This window comes from Bacillus rossius, chromosome 16 (genome assembly GCF_032445375.1).
Source record: "Bacillus rossius redtenbacheri isolate Brsri chromosome 16, Brsri_v3, whole genome shotgun sequence".
Taxonomy (NCBI): Eukaryota; Metazoa; Arthropoda; class Insecta; order Phasmatodea; family Bacillidae; genus Bacillus; species Bacillus rossius.
Genome location: NC_086343.1, coordinates 21,658,926 through 21,685,078, shown reverse-complemented (window position 1 = coordinate 21,685,078; position 26,153 = coordinate 21,658,926). Strand labels below are relative to the sequence as shown.

General features: G+C 35.5%; 1 protein-coding gene across 1 annotated transcript in view; it reads right to left on the bottom strand.

Moving 5' to 3' along the window:
* The window catches only part of LOC134540198 (structural maintenance of chromosomes protein 5), an 87,174-nt gene that overhangs the window by 18,155 nt on the left and 42,866 nt on the right, over window positions 1–26,153 (bottom strand). The window contains 9 exon segments of the mRNA XM_063382773.1: window positions 3,259–3,435; window positions 6,577–6,823; window positions 10,933–11,062; window positions 12,532–12,695; window positions 13,633–13,838; window positions 16,727–16,881; window positions 17,586–17,720; window positions 19,429–19,630; window positions 20,139–20,267. Of these exon segments, the coding sequence (XP_063238843.1) occupies window positions 3,259–3,435; window positions 6,577–6,823; window positions 10,933–11,062; window positions 12,532–12,695; window positions 13,633–13,838; window positions 16,727–16,881; window positions 17,586–17,720; window positions 19,429–19,630; window positions 20,139–20,267 (1,545 nt within the window).

The following is a 26,153-nucleotide window of genomic DNA, read 5'->3' as shown; positions in this document are numbered from 1 at the left end:
AGAATATAGTGCAAATAACGGGAAAACGTAAATAACGGTAACGTAAATAAGGGGTTTCGCTGAATGTGTACATTGTAAATAAATTTGCCTATACCTATATAAAATTCTTTTTCGCATTTTAAAGCAAAATATTGCAAAAATAATTCCTCAAAAATTTTAAAAAACTTTTCTTCACATATAGGTCGCACTTCATTTTTTTGCCATCAAATCTGGTAAAATTTCCACGACCTATATGCGAGTAAATACGGTAATTCATTCAGAAATGACGTCAATCAACATATAAGAACTAGTCGTATATATTGTGTAAAACTTTTGTTTTTCCAAAAGTTGAGATTTCACTAGATATTATAAAAAAAACACAAACAGATTTTGTGCTTTTCTATTTTTAAGGGTACCTTAGTTTGTGGTAGTGATTCATTGTACATATGGGCTTATTTACTGAAAGGTAAACATTTTTTACCGCAAGTTTTCTAGATGGAAAAATATATTTTAAGCTTTCAATGCACTATAAAATTATATCTAAGGTAGTATGTCGTGATTATGCAAATCATAAGCTTTCTTGTACAAACATAAACCTAAATGCCATGTGTTCAAAATTTATACGAATCCTATATTAAATCTTGCGAATTCTGTGAATTCGTTGAATCTAAGATTATGTCACCCTATCCCTAATAAATTCAAAACTAAAAACTCCTTAACTCTTAAGTTTACTAAGTCAATTGTGTTTTTCTTAGTACCTAGCCAACAACAAACTGTTCCAATCACTGTAAACAAAATCCCTAAAAATTTGAAAGCATTCTTACTTTTTAATTGTTATAAGTATTTTAAAAAATTTAAAAAAAAAAGTGATGGTAAAATTCTATTTTCTCAAATCCAAATCTCTGAATTCCAAAGAGTACCTCCAATAGATTCCTCGAAACTGAATATAGATCTCAAGGGTCAAAAATAAATAAAAAAAATCATACATAAATTTTAAAATATCAAGTATGGTGTTTTTAGAAACAATACATATTGTATTTTATTTATTATATAACATGTTAAAAATACAATACCTTGGGGGATGGTAAGATGGTTAGATATGAAAGAAATAACTGACCTAGTAAATTCAGTGGTTTTACACTTATCAGAGTTGAATTTTTTAATTTACTTTACATATTTACTATATTTTTCTTTAAATCTTTCTTCAAATCCATTGAATAATTATTTGATGGTATTTGAGTATTTTAGGATATGATTGGCCCATCCCTAAAAAAAGTTTAAAAATTACCTTACTTTTATTGTTGAATTTTGATATCTGGGTTCTATAATATTTTGATAGTTACATTAAAAAAAAATTATATTAATTGTACAGACCTACATATTAAAACTAAAACAGCTAAAAATAACACCATAAAATCTGACACCAACAGGGTGTACACACAAAGCTGTAATAAAATTTTCCTGTTTTTTTTTTTTTAATGTACCTATTTTCACTAGTCATACTTAATATGAAAACAGAATTGTAAACAAAAAATAACATTAAAAGAGAACCTTGCATAAGTGGCACAGGTGTATTACTATGCACTAAAAAACAATCTGGAAAAAAAATTCTTTCACAGCCTGGGTCATGGCAGACTGGAGTATGAAAATTTACCAAGTAACTATCACTGATGGAATTTCCATTACTTTCTCAGGATTTAACATAAATCCAGACTTTCCATGACCAATTACAACTTTCCTGATTTTTCTCTGATACACTGACTTTCTAGAATATGAACACCCTGATTTTCCAGAATTTCAGGAATATTCTCTAAATGTCCAATTCCATCTTCACTGATTTCCCAGGAAATGAACACCTTTTTTTTTTTTTTTTTTTTTTAATTTCAAGTAAATTTCCTTGATTTTCCCTGATTCTACCAAGGATTGTACTTTTAAAATGAAAAATGAACACTTCTGATTCAATTAGAACTAGAAGTAATAACTAAAATAGAACTTGCATCTACAGTTAAATATCGCATATTTTTTCTCATGTGTTGAAATTTGTTTTTTTAAGATGGTGAAAAGGGGGCAAGTTATGATTTACTTTAAAAAATTGTATCTCCGAAAATAATTAAGCAAGACATAAATTATTTGGCAATAATAATGAAAATAATAAACTACAAATGATTATTTTACCACTTTGCAAGATTACGGTTTAAAAGGATAAAATTTTTGTTTAAAGAAAAAATTGTATATTTCCTAACCTGCTAGATTTAAGAATAAGAAATTAAGAATAAACAATAAGCATACAGTTATGAATTACATTTTTTCAATCCAAGCAAATTAAAATGGAGGCAAGAATATGAGCAAGAATAGTGTATATTATATGATTTAATAGCATGTTTTTTTACCTTTACCATTTTTTTCTGTATTTGACCTCAAAAGCAATGAAAATGCGGTCAATATTTTCTTCACAAAAGTCTCATCTCTGACACTAATCAAGCAGGATGTGTTGTGCACTTTTGATTTATAAACAATGGTTGCTACAAGCTTGGAATTCCAAAATTCCCAGGTTTTCCAGGTCTGAATTGACAAAATTTCCCTGACCTTTCAGACACAAACAATCCCGTGGTATCACTCGATGTTGACAGTTTTTCTGCAGGAAAAGAAGGTTGTGCGTGCCGCTCAAATGTCCCATTTTTCATATTATAACATGTGCGTACCAAAACAAAACAATAATAATTTCACGATTAAACGTTTCCAAATTTTTCAGGTGCCTGAACGTCAACGCTTTTGTAAGCACAAGAAGAAATTCCAGAAATATGTATTTTGTGATTTCCCTCTGTTTTGCGGAATTTTCTGGCAGTTTTAAACTCCCCACGGTTTTTCAAGTCCTGTAGCAAACCATGAAAAACACGCAAAATCTACCTACTCTTTTTTTTTTTTTTACTACTTGCTGAAGTTCTGCTTTCCAAGGGGTGAAATATTGTACGTGCGGGTTCCGACCACAGTGATCAATAGGTAGGGACACCTGTATTTCGCGAATACATTTCGTGTCAAGGTATTTCACAAAACAAAAGTAGCTTGTTCTAAGAGTCATGGCAAATTGCGAGGGTGCAGCAGTACGGTGACCACATTCTCATTGGCCCCGTCAAGAGCGGGACGACACCTCTCGCCGACCTCGGCCGATGACCGCGGAAGAGAAGCTGCAGTGTTTTGTGAAACACCTCAACACGAAACGTATTCGCGAAACACAGGCGTCCCCATCAACAGGCAGTGTCGTCAGACCCACGATCCCACCTGCGAGCGAGACAGCTGCCTCTGCTCCTCCCGCAGCTTGTTCTCGACGTGCGTGGCGACGTCGCGCAGGCTCTCCAGCTGCAGCTGCGTCAGCCGGCACGCCACCCAGCACTGCTGCGCCTGGGTCACGGCCGCCGCCATCTGCCCGTACCGCTGCCGCATGTCCGCCAGCACCGCCTGCCAGGCACGCAACACACCTGCTACCACACACCTCACACCTGCCGGTACCTTTGAATACATGTACTGTATAGAAGTCGCGAGTGGATAGGATTTACCGTATTTACTCGTGTATAGCGCGCCCTCGTGTATAGTGCGCACCACGATTTTTGCAACACATTCCAAAGAAAAAAAATTAATTTTTTTTTTCCCATAAATAAATTTTACTAACATTTTGTGGTACATGTTAAGTAATTACTTATGAAACAAATGATTATTTAAATTGATGTGTGGTGCTGTGTCAGGAAAATACTTAAATTAAATACTCTTCCACCTGAAAGCGAAACTTTAGTGGCATACTGTACCATCTGAAACGACACGAGCAAGCTAAACTCTGCTGTGTAGACGGAAGATAATGAAGCGCTGTATCGTCACAACTGGTACAAGAACGAGAAGGAGGGAGGGAGGCAGACAGGAAGGAACGGGACTATGACCATCAAGTAACCTTGACAGTTGACAGGACTAAACACCACCACTCCCGTCACTGTTGCTAAGCTGGCGCGGAGGACTAGATGACTCACAGGGACGAGGAAGCGAAGGAAGTGGACTGGGGACTGGTGACAACAACATTCTCTCTCTCTCTCTCTCTTTTTTTTTTTACTAGCTCCTGCGCTGGCTTTTTGTAGAGGGGGGAGGTCTAAAAATAAACAAGGCACGTATGTGTGTGTGTGAGCGTGTGCGTGTGAGCGTGTGCGTGAGAGAGACCAGGTTGTGAGTCTGTGTGTGTGTTTGTGTGAAAGAGATGCCTCGTTGCTTGTGCGTATGTGTGGGGGCTGGCCAGAAACATCACCCATCACCGGGCAGTTAACGACTACCACTCCTCCTCCCCGCCTTCCCCTCACAAACTTTTTTTTTCCGTGTATAGCGCGCATCCTTGATTTTTTCCTTTACTTGAGGGGAAAAAAGGGCGCGCCATACACGAGTATATACGGTACTCTACGTTTTTCAGGAGCATATAATGAGCAGCTTGGGAACTTCACCCGCTGCAGGGCGCTGCTATAACGCCTTGTATCGTCTCAGGTTGTTATTTACACGTTAGAGCGCAGCACTGTCGCCCGCTGTCATTCCCTCGCACCCCCCCCCCCCCCCCCCCAACATTCACTGCAGCTCAAGGTCGTTCGACGGGAGGTATGTTCGTCACAAAACTGTAGGGATGAGCGGTGGGCTAGAGGGTGGGTGGAGGACAAAGCATGTTTGAAGGAGGGTGGGGAAGGGGTGTTTGAAGAATTCGACACTTATCCGCTAGGGACCGCCACAAGTCGATGCCCTAGAGATGGTGGCGATTGCGGCGGTAAATTAACCAACTAGCACCTCAAACCGTATTAGAAATTTTAACCTGGGCTGGCGACTTCTATACAGTATATATATTCAAAGCCAGTACTCAACATTCAAGTTTCAAGACCAGTTATTTTTTTTTTAAACAACTTGACTCCAGCTTGAGGCCTTTTAAAAACTCAAAATTCAGTTCTGTACGTTACATTACAAAATTATGGCTCTCTTTATTAAAATTATTTCGAAACAAAATAATCTTTACTATCCTAGTATACTTTCGAAAATAACATCATCTACCATATATATATATATATATATATATATATATATATATATATATATATATACACACACACACACACACACACACACACACACACACACACACACACACACACAGCAATATACATTCTAACATTCCAAACATACTTTCATCTACACTGCATAAACAATAAAAAGGATCAGCAGCTTATCACCTTAACGGTAAAAGCCAAGTGAAAAATGTACATAAATATTTGATGTCTATAAATCTAAAATAAAAAAAGTGTAGGAATCGGTTAACATTACTAGATTAGACAAAGCAATATCTTGCACAATAGATTTTTGCCCTTAATTTTTAGTACTAAGAAAATATATTTTATGTAACAAAAATGTTTATTTTATCCCATTTTGTGAAAGAGGGCAATAATTTTATATATAATTCACAACTGATATGCAAACCTCTCGGCGTTCTGACTTCTCACTAAATAACAACAAATTACTTTCAGTTTAAAAAATTTTCACATTTACCACGCACGCAATCATACTGGAGAGGCTATTAGTTCAAAACTGAAAGAACTCCACACGAGGGGACACCTACGCACCACAAAACACACAAACACACCACATCACAACACACACACACACCTACATACCACAGCACACATACACACACAACACATACACAAACAGCATCAGGCTGGTTTATTTTTATATTTCCCCTCCTCCAGCCGAATGCCAGCCCAGCAAGTCATGTCACTTGCCGGCGCTGGTTGAGCAACCAGCGTGGCCGCTGGTCAAACACCTACAAAATGGTACTATTCATAGTGCTTTTCACGCACTGCTAAGATAATTTAACTAAACAATTTTTAAGTACTCGTGAAGTCACACAGTAGAGTTATTTGCGCACATACTCAATAACACACTGCAATCATAATTTTTTTTTCTACCCAAAGAGAAAAACTCACATAACAATCACACTACATTTTTTAAAACCAAAAATCGGCATAAAATGTGAGACCCATAGGCGGGTAAATATTGGTTATTCAGATGGTCGATGCCAGGTGGAACAGTGAATACCTGATGCTTTCGAGGTTGCTTGAACAGAAGCAACCTGTCATGGTCGACTTGTAGAAAATGGTAGGATGGACTGTCAACCGAGAATTGGAAGATGGCAGATCCATCACTAAATATCACAAGGGGGGAGGGGGGTGTAGAGAGATATCACGAGTATTTATTTTTTTCGCGCGATTTCTACTAAACCGAAAAGCGACGCGTGACCTTGACCCGCCCGCCGCAACATGAACCACCCGGCACGGCTTGCCAGTCGCCAGTAAAGACTGTGAATTTTGGCGCTGAATACACATGCAAGCACATCACATATAAGCTTTTCCTTTATTATATTTTGTACCAAAAAAAAATACACGTGATTTATTGGGCGGACCGGGGGGGGGGGGGGAAGTCTGAAACCTCACCACAAATCACTAGGGGGGAGGGGGGGTTAAAAATTTTGCTAAAAAAAAAAAAAAAAAAAAACCATCAAGTGATTATAATGGACGACCCCTTAAGTACCTTGAACTTGCCCCGGAAGGCCTCCCTGACGCGGTCCGGGTCCTGCCACTGCTCCGCCTGCCGCTTGTAGGTCTCCCGCATGGTCCGGACCCTCGCCTCGAGGCTGGACGTCTCGCTCAGGCGCGCCTCCAGCGTCTTCTTCTGCATGAGCAGCTTCTCCTGGTCGCGCTCCACGGCCGACAGCTCCTGCTGCACGGCGGCCCTCTTCTGCTCCAGCGCGGCGACCGCCGCCCTCGCCTTCTCCAGCCTGCGCCGCGCGGACACGCCATTCACCACACGGCGCGCACAAGTACCTGCTCAAATTGTTAATGTTGATAAATATATGTGGACTGTATCGAGAAGTTTTTAACCGACGACGCAACATAAATTACACGATAGCATCAGCCCGCACCATTGCGACCTACCGCCATCATGCCGATCGAAACGAAGACTGTCTTTTGTTTCTCACTGCAGGGATGCCACTCTCACGGTTTATGGACGCCAACACTTGCAGTGTTCCAACATGGTGCCAACTGTAGAAAGTTGGGGCGCGGGTGATTTAAACTGTGTCTATCACTTGGCCCGGTACAAGAGCCACAAAGTTAACTCACAACACAGTTCTATATACGAGAGTTCACACTAAGTACCAAACACAAATATTTCATTACTTCTTCCAACGCCTTTCAGTCAAATTTTCCTACCAGTTTCTTCCATCAACGGGTACCTACCTTTAAACAATATACGACTTCCGGGACATTCATGACCTTGTGGAATTTAAGACCACTCCAACCTCCTATACCCTCCCCCAAATTTTGCAACGTATTCTAATGATATAATATTTTTCAGTAGAGCAAGTACATCAGCTGAAAATTTAGGTTCAAGGTCATGGTGACCTAGTTGTGTCATTATCATTTTACTGTCGTTGATACTCAACAGTCTTGTAATAGTCCCTGACATTTTTTTTAATTTTCTTTATAAAAGCCTTTTATGTAATTAAGTTTTCACAGATTTTCAAAAGTTTGACTAGGTTACTATATTTATGTTAGTGTAATTTTCTGTAATTAATTTCATTCAAATGTTATTTTATAACTATATTTTTACGTGGGTATATCATAGTGTGTGTGACATTTCTAGAATATGGGCAGTTTTTTTTAATGAAAGAAAAAAAGTGTGACGCTGAAATGATAAGACAATAAATATTTATCGCACCCTGTGTTAAAGAGAGACAGGACAGTGGGAAAGCTCTATCACTTGGGGAATCCCGTAATAGTAGGTAATTGCAAGAAATATCTTGTAGCCAATGGGAAGGTGTATTAACTAGGGATGTTCCAAGCAATGTAATGTTTCAAGGATTTTGTGTGTTTTTTTTTTTGTATTCTGCTTTGTCTGGCTAGTAATCCCTTGGATAATGCCATGTGAGGTCGTGCTAGTCGGTGGTTCACGAATTTATTACTTTGATGAGAGTTAGAGATGAATTTAATAACTGCTTTCAGGGCTGCACAGATAAAGAACTCTTTTTGGACCATTTTATTTTGAATTTTGTTGACCAGTCATTGGCAGAAGCCCATGACGGGCTGATAGTGAAGTTCTGCGACATCCTAAGGATAGTACATTTTTTTAGGTCGTACCTTGTGTTCAGAAGCAAATGCGGGACATTTGTCGATAAAGAATTAATATTTGGAATGATTTTGCTTTTTCTTAACCTCAAACAAATCTTTCTGTGCCGAGAGATGAATTGCCATAAACTGTGTTGATTTTGTATACTCGAGAAAAATGTGCAAAATAGTTTGGTAAAGAAGAACTAAATCAACAATATTTGGCTGTAAACTCTTTTATCTGAAATGTCACTCCGAATTTAGTTATAATCCTCACAACTTTCATCTTAGTGAACCGTAAGTTAAATACCTGTCAGACCCCATAGTTCTGTATGTACAATTCAAGCATTGGCTAGCTGGTAGGGTCTAAACTGTCACAAACTGTATACATCTTGTTTTAAATCAACTAGTGATGGCTCTAATCCTAATTCTCAAATCCAAATCTCAAATTAAAATCAGAAAAAGTACCACAAATCTGCCCCTTGAATCCACTTTTAAGTTCATGGGATAAAAATAAAATGCAGTACAATAAATAATATATATTAACTATTAACTATGGTGTTGAAAACATTTACCGTATTTAATCGCATAATGTCCGCCATTGCATAATGTCCACACATTTATTTTTAATACTTGAAATGGAATTTTTTAAAATCCGCATAAAGTTCGCACCAGACAAAGCAACCTTGGCCACCCCTGAAAGGCACAGTAACGGGATGGAAAATTACCGACACTGTCAACAATGCTTTGACCTTGAGATGTTCATTTATCCGGAGCGGTCGCTGAGAGGGTTTCGTAGCGTGGTGAAACCGTCCGGACTCAGAAACTCGCACTCCACTGCGCAGCTGCCTGCGCCGTCACGCGAGTTGCAAGGGGATGGGCTATATATAGCACAAGTCAGTACACGTCAACTCACACTATGTCACAAAGTAGGGGAGGTAGCGGAGAAGTGGTGGGGGTACACGCGCACGGTTTTTTTTAATATACACAGTGGGCAAGTGACAGGGAGGGTGGGAGGCTCGCCGGCGCCGGCTAATGCAGACATTAGACATCTGCCCCGTGCCATTAGTGGCCATCTAAATAAAAGATTAAAAAAATATCTTTTCACGCAAAGCGTTTATTTTGTGTAGGCTGGCTGCGGCTTCTGAACGTAAGAGCGCACATGCGAGTGAGAGAAAAAAAAAAATGAGTGGCGTCTTCCACTAATTGCCGGCACCCAATTATCTCGACACCTGTCACATTTCTCACGTCCGCTGCGGAGGGTCACCAGTCACCAGCGCTCTGCTAGTAAACTAATTATGAGAGAACAATTTTTTTACTCTACACAAAATGTAAGATTTTGAGGGAAAAAATAATTTTTCCGGCTTCACTTCATAATGTCCGCACCCCATTTTTTTTGTCAAAAATGTAGCCAAATTACTGCGGACATTATGCGAGTAAATACGGTAAACCTTTAAATGTTCACTTTACAAACTAAGTGACTCACATAAATACATATGTATTGTAATAACATTTACATAAGTACATACTAAGAGAGTGAAATACAATGTGAAACAATCATAGGACTTTGAATTGTTAGTTTTGAAATTTTAAACAATTACCTCCTTTATTTCTTTTTTAATCCTTTTCTTTTAATATCATATCTTTTGAATACTAAATATTTAATGGTATTCGAGGATTTAAGGATTTGGTTGTCCCTTCCCAAAAATAAACTCTTAAAAAAAAAAAATGTGTGTGTGGCTGGCATGCATACACGTGAACTTCTCAGATGGGCAGATAGAAAATTGGTAGATTAAAAATAAAATTTAACACTTTGCAAGTAAACAAGCATTCATGAGATTGTACTTGCCTGAGTGTATAAGAATGTGTTCAAGCACCCTAGTTCGAAAGTATGTGATTAAGAAAGTATGTATTTATGCAAGTGAGCAAGAATGCATGTGAGAAAGTATGCAAGTGAGCTAGTATGGGTGTGTGCCAGTATGTAAGTGAGCAAGTATGCGAGTGTACTACCCTAAAATAATTTATCAGTTGCAGGCTGAACATGCTTATTTATTGGTAGGTTCAAATATAGTGTTGGTGTCTTGGAAAGGGGATGAGGGTCACAGAAACACTACAATCAATGAATCAATACTTGCAAGCTTTTTGAATGTTCATTATTTTTGTTGAATGTATTACACACTGAACTCTGTAAATTCAGATGTTACGTAGGTAAATTGTGCAAGTAAAAAAGTAAATAATTTGTTGGAACATGTAATATATTTAAGGTTCATTATACTAATTTTATATCAGAAAATGTATGTATATTTAGACTTTTTCAATTTTATTCTTTATGTTTGCCATGATTTTATATTATTTTAATCAGAAAGAGAATAAAATTTGGAATTATAATCCAAAAAAAAATTGGAATTGAGGGAAATTGTGGAATTGGAATCAGAATCAAAGAAATGTAGAACCAACTCAACCTTAGTATTTTGATAACAAAACGCAAAAAAAAACACCACTCTGTATTTTCATTCGGTAGTAACATTTGAAGTGCTGAAATAAAAAACTCTATGTATGCTTCAACTCTGCGAAAATCTTTTTTCAGGTGTTTCTGTAATCACCTTGCTTTTTGATAATGTGAGCTATAGTTTGCATTAAACGGAACTAAGCAAATGGCATTTTGATGCCGGAAAACCTGTAGTAAAAGATGCAACTGAAAGTTACACCCAAAGAAACCAACACATTAAGCACTGGCAAAATACTGAGAAAACAAGTCAAAGAGCATAAAAACAATACATACCCCTTCTCGGCTGCAGCCAGCTTGGATGTGTCCGCACAAATATTGAGAAACCTGGCCTCTCCTAGACTGCCCATGAGCGTCGTGGAGTTGTTGCTGTAGCGAGATGTTTTCCGGGTAATCCGTTTGTCCACTAAGCAGCAGTAGCGGAAACAAAATAAAAATGTGTCAGCCCCCTTTTTCTCAAATGCAAAAGCAAAAATTGTTTAAGTTTGACCTACTATACACAAAATAATCAGGTTCAAAGTGAATACACCCTTTACTCATTTGTAAGGTGTTTCCCAAATTTAAATCAAGCACTTGCAAGCTATTATTGTACACTATCAAGAGAAACCTTACTGAGTGTTCGCTCAAATAATGATGATTTAGTGCTTCTCCTGAGAGAATTCACCTGCTCACTGCAATGTCAAACACTTTTCCCACTTTACAAAAATTGGCCTTGGCGGGCATTTGCTTAAGTAAGTCATGCTAAATTTTAGTAGTAAAGATTATTTGTACATTTTTTGTTAGTTATCTGTACATATTTTATTTCATTAGTATTGGTGAAAACAAAATCAAAATAATTACTATTATACTTGAGAAATTGTTATGAACTAAACCAATACTAAAACAATTTTGACAAGTCAGCTGACGAAGATATATGCTACCCACAAGACTTCCCACTGAATTCTGTCTCATTCCCCAAATAAGAATCTGGACGCTATAAGCAATTTCAGTGTATTACATTTTAATGATTTGTTTGTCCTTGCATTACTATCATAAAAAAAAAAAATATTTTTTATTTTAATAATAATAATAATAAAGTAATACATACATGTACATACAAAACATGACTTGTACAGTCAAAATATACCACTATTGTTTACCAAGATTCCTGTGTACTGTAACCAAAATCATCAGATTACTGGTGGTACAACAAAAAATTTGTTACATAATTTAAAGAAAAATTTTACTTCTCTTTACAGTATTTAAACATAAATATTAAATTTATTTCCTTGTCGTTACAACAAGGAATATATATTTCAAATGAGAAAAAAAAATTAGTTTTGAGATTGCAGTTTCCATTTATTAAAATTTCCTAAGTGAAATGTCTTTTAATCCATCAGGTTCGGAACCACAACCCTGCCTGATTAGTATGAACAAGATTTTGTGGTATTATTTTTATGCTAATTTCTTTTTTTTTAAACCAGAAATTTCTGTTATTATTATTATTATTATTTTGTGAAATTTGTTAATTAAAAATTAGTATATTACTGAACAGAAATTATACACAAGTCCCATTATACTAATTTCTTCAGTGTCATTTTGATTGATACATGATGCACTTTTCCAACATAATTTGTAATATGAAAATATGGACTGTGAAACGTAACCTTCAAGAAAACAGGAAACACCGTGATAAAATGAAAACTGACAGTACCTATAAACTCCGAGCCAAAACTAAACATGACGCCAGGACAGAAAGTGAACAGCTCAACTGGTGCTCGATTGAAAAAAAAAGAGCTCAACTATAAGACGGCGGATTAAAGACCTTACACCAGGTCTGTTTCCTCTGATGCCGTGACGGATCGCACCGCTCGGCAATCGTTAAGATTGACTTACACGTGAAGAAAAATTTGATGTGCGACGGCACTTCATCCAACATCTGGTAGGTCCTGTCGTTGCCGATGGGTATGTTGTGAAGGTTGTAGGTCTCGCACAGGTAGTTGTTGATTGCGGGCACAGTGGTGAACAGCGACGATGTGTACAGCGTGAAGCCGTAAGAGCTGAAACCAACCACCCCATCATGCAAGAAAGTTCTTTGAAGAGGAATATCAGGGCTGTTTGAGTATTTGTTACAGCAAACCAAAAACCCTCTAAAATCTGTCATTCTAATTTCAGCTTAAATATTTTTTTAAAAAATATTTTCCTACTGAAAGGGCTAGGAAGTGCATCTTCAGTTGTTTCCAATTAAAAAGAATAAGTATATTTAATTCTGAAGAATAAATAATTTGTTTTTAACATTACCAAGTTTTCTTCATAACTCATAAGTTTACATTCGTTAAAACATTCTAAGTATATATACTTAATTAAAGGACTCAGCCAAAAATTAGCAAATGCCACAATTATTACAATACACCTGCTCATTCATCGAAGAAACACCCTAATACATTCCAGGAAAACAGAATGCCAATATAAGCAAAGCTAAGCTTTAAAAACCTTACCATTGTTAACACCTAGTAAGGGCTAATATGTGAGTTTTTATTTTAAACCCTATTCGTAACCGTGTAGATCCCTAAATGAGTTAATGTTAATATCCTTTACAGTGTAACCTTTGATTCATATTTTTCTGATACGGGGTTTTTTTTTTTTAAGAATTTAAATGAAACATTCTTACAATCTAATTCAGGGGTGCAACAACAGGAGGGGGGGGGCCAAGGGTATTTTGCCTTGAACCTTGAAGTGGGGGCAAACGGGGGCAAATAAAGTGCCGTGTAATTAATTTTTAGATAGTAAAACTGCTTAAATAGCACCATTTTCCACATTGGAATACAAATTTTCCCGGGGACCCCCCACTTCAATAGGGGGGATAGATGATTCTTTATAAAAAGGTATATTGCCCCCCTTTTGGAAATTTAGTTGTTGCGCCCCTGATCTAATTGGTACACACTTTCAAAAATACCCTGCACCCGCTGAACAGCCCGGCGGAACCGGGGAGTTCACCTTATCGCAGACAGGGGCACGTTGGGCTCGAACTTCCTGGGCCGTCCGTCCGACTGCACCGCGTTCACGTTCAGCCCCTTCCCCTCCCTCATCTCCAGCAGGAACGTGCTCATGTCGCCGGCGTCCTCGAACACGAAGGCCACCAGGTCCCTGTGGGCGATGATGCTCTCCAAGTACCTGGCTCCGCTCGCGCTGGTCGGGTCTATCTGCAACCGGCAACCAACCAGCTGGGACGCTGCGCGCGAAGCCTGCCCGCATCGGGGCTTCCGTCGTGCCGTCGGCACGTGGGCGTCGCAACCGGGGGGGACATGTCCCCCCCAATAATTAGTCTTCAATTTCGTCCCCTCCAATAATATATTTTTTTTTTCGTAGTTATATTAAAAATATGATTTCTGTGATAAAACCCATATGTTCCGCATGGTGCATTTAGTCCAATCGTGGTCAGTGGCGGATCCAGGATTTTGGTTTGGGAGGGGCTTGACCCAGCTGAGGCTAGGCTTTATCAAGGCAAACACTAAAACAATAGTGGACCCAGATGCTTTTGGAGGGGGCTTGAGCCCCTTAGCCCCCCCCCCCCCCTCTGGATCCGCTACTGATCGTGGTAATGTGAGCACTGTTTTTTTTTACAAATTTGTTCTCTGAAAATATTTCTTATAAAAACAAATTATATATTGCAACCAACTATAAATTAGAATATCTAGGAAAGAAAAATGCCTAAAAACCAACTTTTTGCACTTTCAAACCCCAAATTTTCCCGGGGGAGGACCCCCGGACCCTCTGCTTTTTTTTTTCTTCTGGGGGATGGATATTCCTCAACAACTAAATCATTTACAGTCCCCCCCCCTCCCCCCCCCCCCCAAATATATCCTTGCGACGCCCATGCCGTTGCATATCACTGGCGGGTTTTTTTTTTAAAAAAAAACATGGTGTCCACACAAGTCAGTAACAAAACTTCACAACTTGAATTTCTTGAATTTCAAGAACCGGAACCGATCAGAGAACCGAGAAAAGAAAGTAAATCCTTGACTGAAATTGGGAACATAAACCATTACAAGAGGGGCAGTTAGGGGGTGCGACAAAAAAAAACTGACGTGTCTCTTCTCTCCTGTGGCCACAGACGTACGAAAGCCAGGGGTGGCCCGACATAACTGCGAGCTTTTGCCACAATGTAGCTGTGTACGTAGCTGCTGGATCATCCATGCTGAGCAAGCTGTCTCTCCCACGTATGTTCGTAGCGATAGTCTTTACTTTGTTATATCTTCATAGCAAGTGAAAACTAGAAACCACTCTCATTTTAAAGCATACATTTCCTAACCATGGCATGTAGAACACTATGATTAATTTTAAAAAACCACTCTGAAATACCCTACGTTTTTAGATGAACTTCAGTTACATAATAGCTGGACTGAGGCAAGCAAACACTTCTAACAACCCTTTTAAAAAGTTCTTCAAAGGACAAAAGAAAAACATTGTTGTATGCAAGAAAATTATATTTTACTTCTAAAATTATATTTTTAAAAATCTATTTAATTTTTAGACAATTTTACCTAAGCAAACTAATAACGGTAATCCATTAAGATCTTTATTCAGTATGCAACCTATCTTGCCTACTTCGAAAATCTTGAAGATAATTTTTTGAAATGTCATGATAATATATTAATTATGGGTGACTTCAATGTGCCTGGTGTGGACTGGAAAAATTTAGATACCTCTAATATTACTCATTCAGGCATTCGGCCAAAAGCTCAGGCATTGATTAACTTCATCTCTGGTCTGGGCTTATCCCAATTTAATGACTCGGTTTCTAATCACCTTTTGGATCTTTGCTCTTCCAATTTCCAGCAGTGTACAGTCACTAAAGCTCTGAACCCATTAGTCAAAGACTTGCCTCATTCTGCTTTAAACAAACGTAAATATTAAATTAGAATTAATATTCAATAAAGAACAAAATTCTATCTACTTTCAGAAATTACAGGAGTGGTGACTTCCTTAGCTTATATAATCCTATTAAAGGAGTGTGATTGGTCAGATATTATCAACATCACCGGTGTCCACACAAATCTGTAGTAAAATTTCTCTGACTTTCCTTGATCATAATTTCAAGTTTCTGTGACCAATTTCTCTTTAAGTTATTTACCTATTTTGCGTCCACCATCCCCATAGCTGGCCTATTTGCTCCACTTTCTTAATGTCTTATTACTAGGGACAAGATAATAAGGTGAATTGTGATAAAACCAAAATAACACCAAAAGCATGTCAATATACAATATAACACCAAAATTCATGTAACTACACAACAAAGCACCAAAATGAAATTAAAATCATGAAACTAATCAGCATTTTAAATCAAAATTGAACTCTGATAGTCAAATAACAAATCTTTAAAATATTAAATTCAATGAAAGTACCTAATTTATGCAAAAAAATAGAAAAAAAAATTTTTTTTTTTTTAACATGCATATCTTATTAGTTAATAATTTTTACATCATGTTAGTACATTTTTCAAACACAATAATGCTTAACAGATTTATTTAATTTGTTCTGAATAATTAGACATGCTTATTAAAAAATTATATTGTAAAAATGTATCATGAATCAGTCAAAATGACACAGTTTTGGAGAAATAAGTTTCAATGAACATTTAAGTACAGTAATACATTTGTTCAGTAATATGCTATCATTTTTCAATAAACAGATTTCATAAAATTAAAACTAGTAGCACTGAAATCTCCTGTTTGAAAAAATTTAATTGGCCTGAAAATAAAGCCATAAAATCTTGCCTCTAATTATTACTATATTTAACAGAACCTTGCACACACCATTTTATAGTGATTATGACTATGCACTTAAAAACCATCTGAAACAAAAAAAAATACTTTCATAGTATAAATGACGGCAGACTGGGGCAAGACATTTTCTGCTCAAATTACTATCACTGGGGAATTTTCCATGAATTCTACAAGATTTCAAGTGATTTTCCTGACTTTCCTGACTAATTTCAACTTTTCTGATTTTCCCTGACGTTCCCAAATGATCACTATGATCCTGCATGAAACTGAAAGTAAGGAAAAAATACCAGGGAAATTATTCTCACCAGAGTCATTATCGGCTCGTACACTGGGTATTGGAAGCGTTTCTGGTTCTCGCGTAACCACTTGACGGCTGTTACGGCATCTGGGTACTTGTTACGCAACAGCTCAAGTCTTTGGTTCTTCACGTCCAGAAGCCTGGCACGTTCGTTCTCCAGAGCTGGAATAAGAATGAAGTTCTAATAATGTTCAAAAAACTTCAAATTTAAATTATTTTCACAGCATTCAGTGTTTAGTTTCTAACATTTTTTCACTAAGGATGAAATCCTCGAACACCATTAAACTCTAACATTTTAAAGATTTGAGGTTCAAGTAAACACTAAAAAGATTAGAATAAAAATTTTGGAGGAAGTGTAATTAACTTAGTAAATTCAAAAATTAAAAAACTGACAACTGTGAAAATTACTAGGTTCATTTGTGTTTTACCTCATACCTATACCATTACCATTCCCCAAGATAACGTACATATAATTTTGAACTATGTTATTATAATAATAATATGTAATAGTTCGGAAACAAACATTTAAATATTTAATATTTTTGGTTAAAAAGAGTAGATTATAAGTACTCTTTGTGAATAGAATTTGAGAGTCGGATTTGACCCATCTCTGAAATAAAACTTCTATACTGCATTTTACCACATCTGAAATAAGTCTCAAACATGACTTTCACATAATCTAGCAGGTAAAATGTGAAATCACCACAAAATTTTATCATTTAGTCATTGAATTATTATTTTTTTTTTAATTTATTAGTTTATAAAAATGAGCAAAAATAAAAACCCTCATACCAGTAATAGTTTCACTGTAAAATTTTATTTAATATGCATGAACACATCTAACATTTTATTTAAAAAAAAAATACCTTTGGCTTCATAGCTGTGCATTTGCAAAGTGCCCAAGATCTGTTGTTCTTCCTGCATTAGTACCTTCTTTTCTTCTATTTTTCTCATATTTCTCCTGCCCAGTTCTTTCACCTCAGCAGAAAAATCTGTGTTCCCTGCATTTCAGAAAAAAAATCTATATCCACATACAACTAGGCAGGAATACTAAAAATAATTCATAAAATACACAATACATAGAGAAAATATTAAATGATAAATTGTGATAAAACCAAATAACACAAAAAGTGCATCTAAACACAGCCTAACACCAAAATGCCAATTAATACACTATAGAGCAACAAAACACAAGGTATACCATGGAATTAAATAATATTTAACCAAAACTTAATTCAAATATCAAAAAAGTAATATTTAAAGTTTGAAATTCAAGGAATGTCGTTATTTTCGGATAAAAAAAAATTGTACCAAAATGTGCATGAATCAGAAAAATTTAATTAATTTGTTTTATTGTACATCTCTTATTGAATCACTTTTAAACCACAAATGCACACTAATTTATCTATTTTTGTTGTGAATGTATCTGTTTAAGACCAATTTATTACCAATTATTTTAACGTATGAATTGTTTTGGTGGAGTTAAGTATTACAAAACAGCTTTTATAAAAATAAAAACAATAATGATGAAATCCTGTGTTAAAAAAATTCATTGGACTAAAAATAAAACCATAAAATCTTATCTTTGACAATACAATATTATAATAGAAACTACTTATTAGAGTGATGTATGGAAATGGAGCAAGATGGCATAGAGGTATGATAATTAACTCATGTTTCTAGAGGACTCTGGTTTGAATCTCGTTCTGACCATTCTGATTTCGGATTCCTATTTCTCGAAATCACTCACAGGCAAATGCTGGGATAAAGACCATGGTTGATTCCTTCATTAGCTTCCTTGAACTACGCTGAGAGTTTACCCGTTTCTTATGACCCTGCCATCAAAAAGAATCTAACCCCAAGTAAAAAAAAAAAATTATTTCTAGAAACATGAATATGTTAGGTATTCCTAAGCCAATTTTTATAAGGATTTAACAAAACAAATTGAAATCAATTATCAGTGACCACTCATTCAAAAATTAGAAAATTCCTCTGTTAGAGCATAATGTATACATATTTATTAACTTCACTGCCAACCAAAAGATATGAATGTACTTTAACTTATCAAGCAATTTTTTTTCCAAAGATGGTTTAAATAGTGTAACCTAAACAAGATGTACTGTTGACACACATCCCAATGATTCCGACAGATACGCCATTCAAATTGAAATGTTTGCAGTTTCCGGTGCAACTCACATTTGCAATGACCATCAACAAAGCATAGGGGACAATCACTACAAGTGTGTAGACTAAATTTGGAAAATCCATGCTTTAAACATAGACAGCTGTGTGTGGCCTGCTCATGCATCTGGAAAACCTTCTGGTTTATTTGTGTACGTACCAAAATGAAAAACAGAAAAAATACTGTGTATCCAAAAGCACTTCAATGAACAGAATTAAAACACAAACAGTTTCTTTCCTTGAGTGGCCTTGTAATGCATGCCAGGTGATCATCACTAGTTGATAACAAATAAGAATGTATGCTAGATTACACACGCTTAACCTAACACTATAAATTTTTGCCACAAATTTTAATAATTTACTAATTTTAAAACAAGTAGATATGAAACAGAAACTTTAAGTAACCATAATTATTTTACATTTGGAAATAACAAAGTTTTTTTCTAACCAAAACCAAATCATTACAAAATTAACTCAGGTAATTATAAATTGTACATAATTGCTAAAGATAAGTCAGATGCCACCAACCTAGTTCTTTTCGTGCCGCTTCCAACTGAGACACAACATTGCCTATGTCAGACGCCAACTTTGTCATTTCCTTCTCTCTCTGTTCCGCCATCTGAATTCTCCCCTCCATTACTTGCCTTTCGTCTTCGATTACATCTTCAGCCTTGTTCAGCGACTGGCATGTGTTTCTGACAGCACTAGCCTTTTCTTCCGCTGCTGCATTCTAGACCCGCAAAAAGTCGCCACATTAAAATTCTCCAAAAAAAAAAAATTACCTTGTGCTAGTAAAACTCACAATTTCAAAAAACAAAGTTAAGGTGACGACAGTATGAATAACAGTTCTTTTGCTACAAATGTACATATGTTGCCACTCTTCACAGGTCAAAACTAAGATTTCAAGCCAGGACTCTAAATACTAGCAACACACAGTATTTTAAGTTCACTGATGCATGAATCTCAGCAAGCCAGCCAATCTCATAATTTTTTCATAAAAATTAATTAAAATCATTTATAGTTTTATATACATAAATGCTCAAACCTTATGTAACATCAGTACATCGGTACAAGAATCTAGCTGAACCTAGATATCTAGAATGTCTTCAACAGATAGAGCTCTGGCTTCGATAACAAAAGCATTACATAATAATGATTCATAATCTACAGTTAAATTACTAGCAACAACAAACAAAAATTTGGATTACTTTTATTTACCTTTAGAGCAAACAACTTACCTCCTCATTGTATTTATTCTGAAGAGCTTTCATTTTGACCATAACTTTTTCATGCATCCTTTTTACTGCTGCACTGCTTTTCTCACATGCTGAACATTCCTTTTTTAACTCATTAATTCTTACAGAGACCTGAAAAAATGGAACATTGTTAAATATAAAAAAAATAGGCCTATGCGATTAACAGTTCAATAAAATCTTAATTCTAAAGTCCAATATCTAATTTGTAGGGCCACCTGAAAGTGGTGAATAAAAATGAGGTATTTCGTCATTATAAACAGATAAAAGAGGTATAAAAATTCGTTACAAAAACTGAAAAGCGGTATTAAAAATCTGCAAAAAAAAATTACTGGCAAATAATAATATTTTTAAAAATTATTTTTCCATTGAATTTCCTATACAAATATGCATATATGTATACACTTTATTAACTTTAGAATAGCATATTAAAACTAATCAACTTAGCAAGTAATATATAATGTATTTATATTAAAGCCATTTAATGCATATACTTTGCAATAAATTTTAAAAATATATACATATATAGGTATATTTATATTGATAATTTATTTAAAATGTACAACAATGTCCCTAGTATGCTTGAAATGGTTGGCCTGGAGTATCAGACTGCAGTTACAAGAATCAAGTCTTTTCGCAGCCACTCCACACGACTGTCGCAATACTTGCACATCATAATTTAACTAACCAACAATTAATTACTTCCAAGAAAATTTTTTTTATTCGAATTTCAGAACCTAATGTGTTGCATTCATTGTGAATACTGAACATTTCCAGAACGGCGCCATTTTGGAATAGTGACGATATTGCCTTTTAAAAACATTGTGCTGTATTGGATGGATAACTTACAGTTCAAATAGAAACCACAAGCACAACCTGAAATCTTCCGAAGTTAAGTTATCTTTGGTTAGGTTGGCGTTATTTAAAATACTTAATGACCGTAAAATAAAAATATTTTAATCCTTTTAATTATGGTGCTTTTTTACTTGCGATCGGAAAACTTCGGAACTGTTTGGGTGAGCGGCTTTCTACATCTGGATAGACACATCTATGCATAGAAAGAGTCTGTGACTCTTTGGTCTAATTTGCAGTATCAACAAAGAAGATGGCGCATGACTTCGTTAATAAAATATATTACCATTATCGTTTCGACGGATGGTTCTATTTAATTTTTTTCCGACAGCTTTATATATACGACAAGTTATCTGAGGTTAGAAAAAATATATTATAAATTGGTAACGTTGCTACGGGGAAAAAAAATACCGTTTGGATTCCAATCCACATCCGTTACCGCATGAATTTATGAGAATACAAGTTTAATACTCTACTCACGTCAGATTTTTAAGGATTGTTGAAATTTTTTGCCATGATTACAGTTATAAAACGTATTGCATATTATTTTCGTAGTAAGGTGGTACAAGTTGGCACTGTCTCTGTTGTGTTGAACAAAGGAGTTAATAAATATTTTTTGCGTATTTCGAGTGTTTTATTGTGAATTGTCAAAACAAGGCAAATTTCGTGGGAAAATCAGATTTCATGAATATTTCGCGTTTTTCGTCATTTTTTCGCGTTCACGAAAATTGCATGGCCCTAATAATTTGATAACATGAGTGAAGGAAAATATTTTTAACATGTACATAGTTTTGTGCAATGGCAATAGATTTTTCACATTAAGCTTTATAAATTTAAAAAAAAAGAAAAAATATGCTCTCAAATTATCAACAGCATCACTTTACTATATTAAACCATCTAGTACTATCAAAATTAAAGGGGAAAAAACTCAATTTTCGGCTTTAAATTCAGTGTTAATGATTTGGGGTGAGCTAATCAATTCCACAACTAGTACCATCAAATCTTTATTACTCAAAAGATTTGAAAGTCAATGAAAAAATGTCAATAAAAATACTTAAAGAAAAATTTAGAAATTTAATTAATTTTTTTTATTAAATACGAATTATCTAAACAAATGCCTTCACTCTGAATCTAGATCTCAAGAGTCAGGAATAAAATTATACAGAAACAAAGAAATTTAAGTTCTGAAGAAACATTCAACTCATAAAATTACTATTTTTGAAACAAAAAAAATATTAACAATCTGAGGATATAAAAATTTCTTAAAAATTCAGAAATGTTTCCTGAAAAGCTTAAAAAACATTCTAAGAGCACTGCAACTGGTGGTAAATTCATAATTTCTATGGTTTACCAGGGTAAAATAATACAACCCTTGTCAACTGCAAAGATGATATTGTTTGAATTACAAAAATTTTACTTCTACATTCTACTTTTACCTTGTTATTGGACTATATCATTTTATTATTACTTTCAAATGAGGTATTGGTGACAATCAATTTCAAACCACATAAAAACATGGGACAATAATGGCAGTAGACAAATAAAAACACACTATGTAGTTATGTTGTTTGGAAAACTGCAAATATTTTTAATAACTTTATCCCTCACTGTTAGACAAATATCCCACATAAATAAATTCAACTCTAGTACAAATACAGGCAGTTTGGATTTCAGAATAAAAAACTGTGGCAGTGATAGATTAGCTTAACAGATCATCCTTAAATTCGTAATTTCCGGAGGTATGTAGGGCACACACATAAACCAAAAGTTTGTTTATCCTGATAGATTTTATGTCACCAAATATTTTCACCACTTGAAAGTTTTATTTTAACTGCTTAGTCTATTTATAATGCGCCGGCTAGTTAGTTCAGGGTGAGCAGATAACTTTAAAAACAAGACACCTGGGGTTAGACGAGATAATGAAGTTTGTAATAAATAAAAAAAATTATGTTTATAAAAATTATGTCACGAAATTCTATTAAGTTCCTTAGGGTTCATTTGTCTATAGGGTCATAAAAATCAGATGTGTGTTTTGGGTAGCGGTGACAATTAGGGAAATTAACAAGCGCCACAATGGCGTAACTTACGGTATCGGCGACAATCGCAATTTCTATCCACAATAATTAAATAAATTATACATATTTCCCTAAAACATTTTCTACACACGTAGCTTTGCACATCTACTTTTGTCATAAATACACACAATCCTATTTACTTTCAATTGTTATATTTATTTAACAAACTATATTGGCTTTAACTTCGAGCGTCCTTCGGTCTTCAAAAAGTCACCAACATTCTTTCGATCGTTGCCAGCCCGTTCAAAAACGTCCATATGGCGCATTCCTATTGGCCCGTACGAATCGTAAGATTTAAGCTTTAAGTCCAAAACAATTACACACAATTACAACAATAACCGAAATATTAAATGTTTTTCAAAATAAAACTTAACCAAGGAAAAATACGTGTTATTAAATGTTGTAATAAAAAAAATAAGTTTTTAAATGTATTGTTGCAAACGACTCTGTCCACAGTCATAGAGAGCATTCACATTGATAGATGTTTTCTGTTTATAATCAAATAATATTGACAATCGATACTGTTTTGTAATGATTCACAATGTTAAATTAAATGTTTGCAAACGTAAATATAAACAAACAATCTGGGCCTATGTTTCGGCACAACATTTATTTTTCTTAAAAACCTTTTCCTTGAATACCAAATGTTTAGAATACTAAAGATTTGATGGTACTTACAACTTGAGGATTTAACTCACCCATCAACTATTTCAAACAAACACACAATCATGGGTTAAAACAAATTTCACGGCCTGAACGGAACACAAACATACTAGCTACCCTACAACCAATACAACACCATCGGAATGAGTCTGATTTGAATGTAGACGCTAGACACGTTTAAATGGCAAGCTAGCGGCACCATCGGACGAAAAATATTATTCTGATTTTGATGTATCCATCAATATAAGAGCTCTTGAATTGTTCCTGTTTTATATTATACAAATTAAATTTTTTAAAGGATTCTCTGCAAAAGTTACACGTTCGAAACTGTCCCTCGCACCATGCAACATCTGTCGAACCAACGCAAACACTCAGCGCGCTGCAACAATGTCGCATTCCACACGCTGCTGAAATGTCACATCAGTGAAACCTGCCTTCACATTCCTTGACCAAAATTTAAATTTCCCTGACTAATATTTTAAAATAATTAGTGATGGTTCGAATCCCATTTTTCTCGAATCCGAATCTCGAATCCGAATCCCAAATAGTACCTAGAATCCACCCCTCGAATCCGAATCCAGTTCTCAAGGGTTAATTATAAAATAATTTATAAGTTGAGAGAAAAAATTAAACATTATGCAGAATTATTTAACCCTTTAAATTTTTATTTAAAAAAACAAGGATTTTGACACGGTCTGGATCAAGACGATTCCGTTTTTGGTCACGTGTTTCCTGCAGTGCTGAAAAAACGTTCAGAGAACACTGTTGCAGGTGGTGAACACAAATATTTTTTGGACAGTTTATGTAGCCTGGGTGAACACGCAGACAGTTTTCCAGTATTCAAGAATGTTTATTTCTGGGTTAACTTTAGGATCACGTAAGAATCTGGTCACTTCATCAATTGCTGTAGAATCCGACTTGGTGGATTTAAGGCATTCAGGCATTATCTGTGAGTACAGTGATTCATGTATCCACGGAAATCGGAAAACGTAATTCAACATCCGCATCCGACGGAACAATATTTTGTAGTTACCAACTTGACATTTGTTTAAAGTCCCAAATGAAGGTAAACGCTTTCCTGAAATATTTAATGGAAACTGAAAGGCGCCATCTTGGCTTGAATGGTTTTAGGCCATAGGAAATATTGTTGTGCGTCTTTTAAAATTATGCCTCAATAAAGCATAGTGATTAATATGCCCGAAGTTAAAAGTGACGGGGTGTTTTCTCTAGTTTACCTATTAAAGTTTTTTATATTAATATTAGTTATTTTTTATGTTGCTCAAAATGATTGGCTAACAAATTTATTGGTTGGCCATCATGGAATTCTCAGATAATACATATTTTAACATTGGCAGTGTACACAGACCAAACTTGGTCCTAAAAAATTCATAAATAGAACATGTATCAGAATATTTAAAATTGAATTGTGATTAAAATAATAATTGTATAATGTATTAATTTTTGTCATTCATTATTTCATTGTTATTACTACATGTGCGACCGTAACTTGTGATGAAAGTCGGCATTATTGTTGTATTACTAAGTAACAGATTTCTCAGTAAAATTATTTTAAAAAAAAAGATTCATATTTAGTATAGATCCTAAATGTGCTTTATTTTATTTTTTCGCATATTCTGAGAATACATATGTGATTTATGCCTTATTTAATGCCAATGTAGCGACAATGCATCCATGTTCATGAATATAAAGTAAGTTTCCCAAATCAGTACCTACATGCTTCATAATTTTTTTTTATATAATAACGAATTAAAAGTACAATACAGTAGAACCTCGTTAATCCGTGATGCGCTAATTCGGGAATCGGATAATCCGGGACGATTTAAAAGAGAAGAAAAAAAAAGAAGTAAAAATTGTCAGCGCTTAAAATTAATGTCACGCGGGCCGGCGGCGGCAAACACTACAAGCTATCGCGTGGGCCGCCAAACTCTACAACGCTGTTTGTACCGACCCTTTGTGTCGCCCCCCTTTCAGCTGTCACATTTGTCACTCTTTAAACTTGAGGGGGATGTCCTGACGTCTGCTTCCCGTCTCCCTTTGTTTGTTTCCGCCCGCCAACGCACGGCAGGCGCCTGGCGAGTGACGTGTCTGGCTGGCATTCGGCTGTACGAGGGGGAGGGGGGGGGGGGTGCAAGGTCAGCACGATCTTATCTTTCTCTCTTCGGCTGTTGTAAATGACCGTGAACTAATGGCTAGGCAGTGACCGGTGCGTAGTTAGCACCCCCACTTTTGAAAACATAAGTTTTCTTTACGTCATTCGTTTGATCATCGTTAGATCAGTTTTGATCAACAAAAAGTTTCGTTTGATCAAGTTTCAAACTTTGACAATTAAGCATACTTTAAAAAATGCGTAGTTAGCACCCCCACTTTACTATATCAGTGAAGGAAAAGA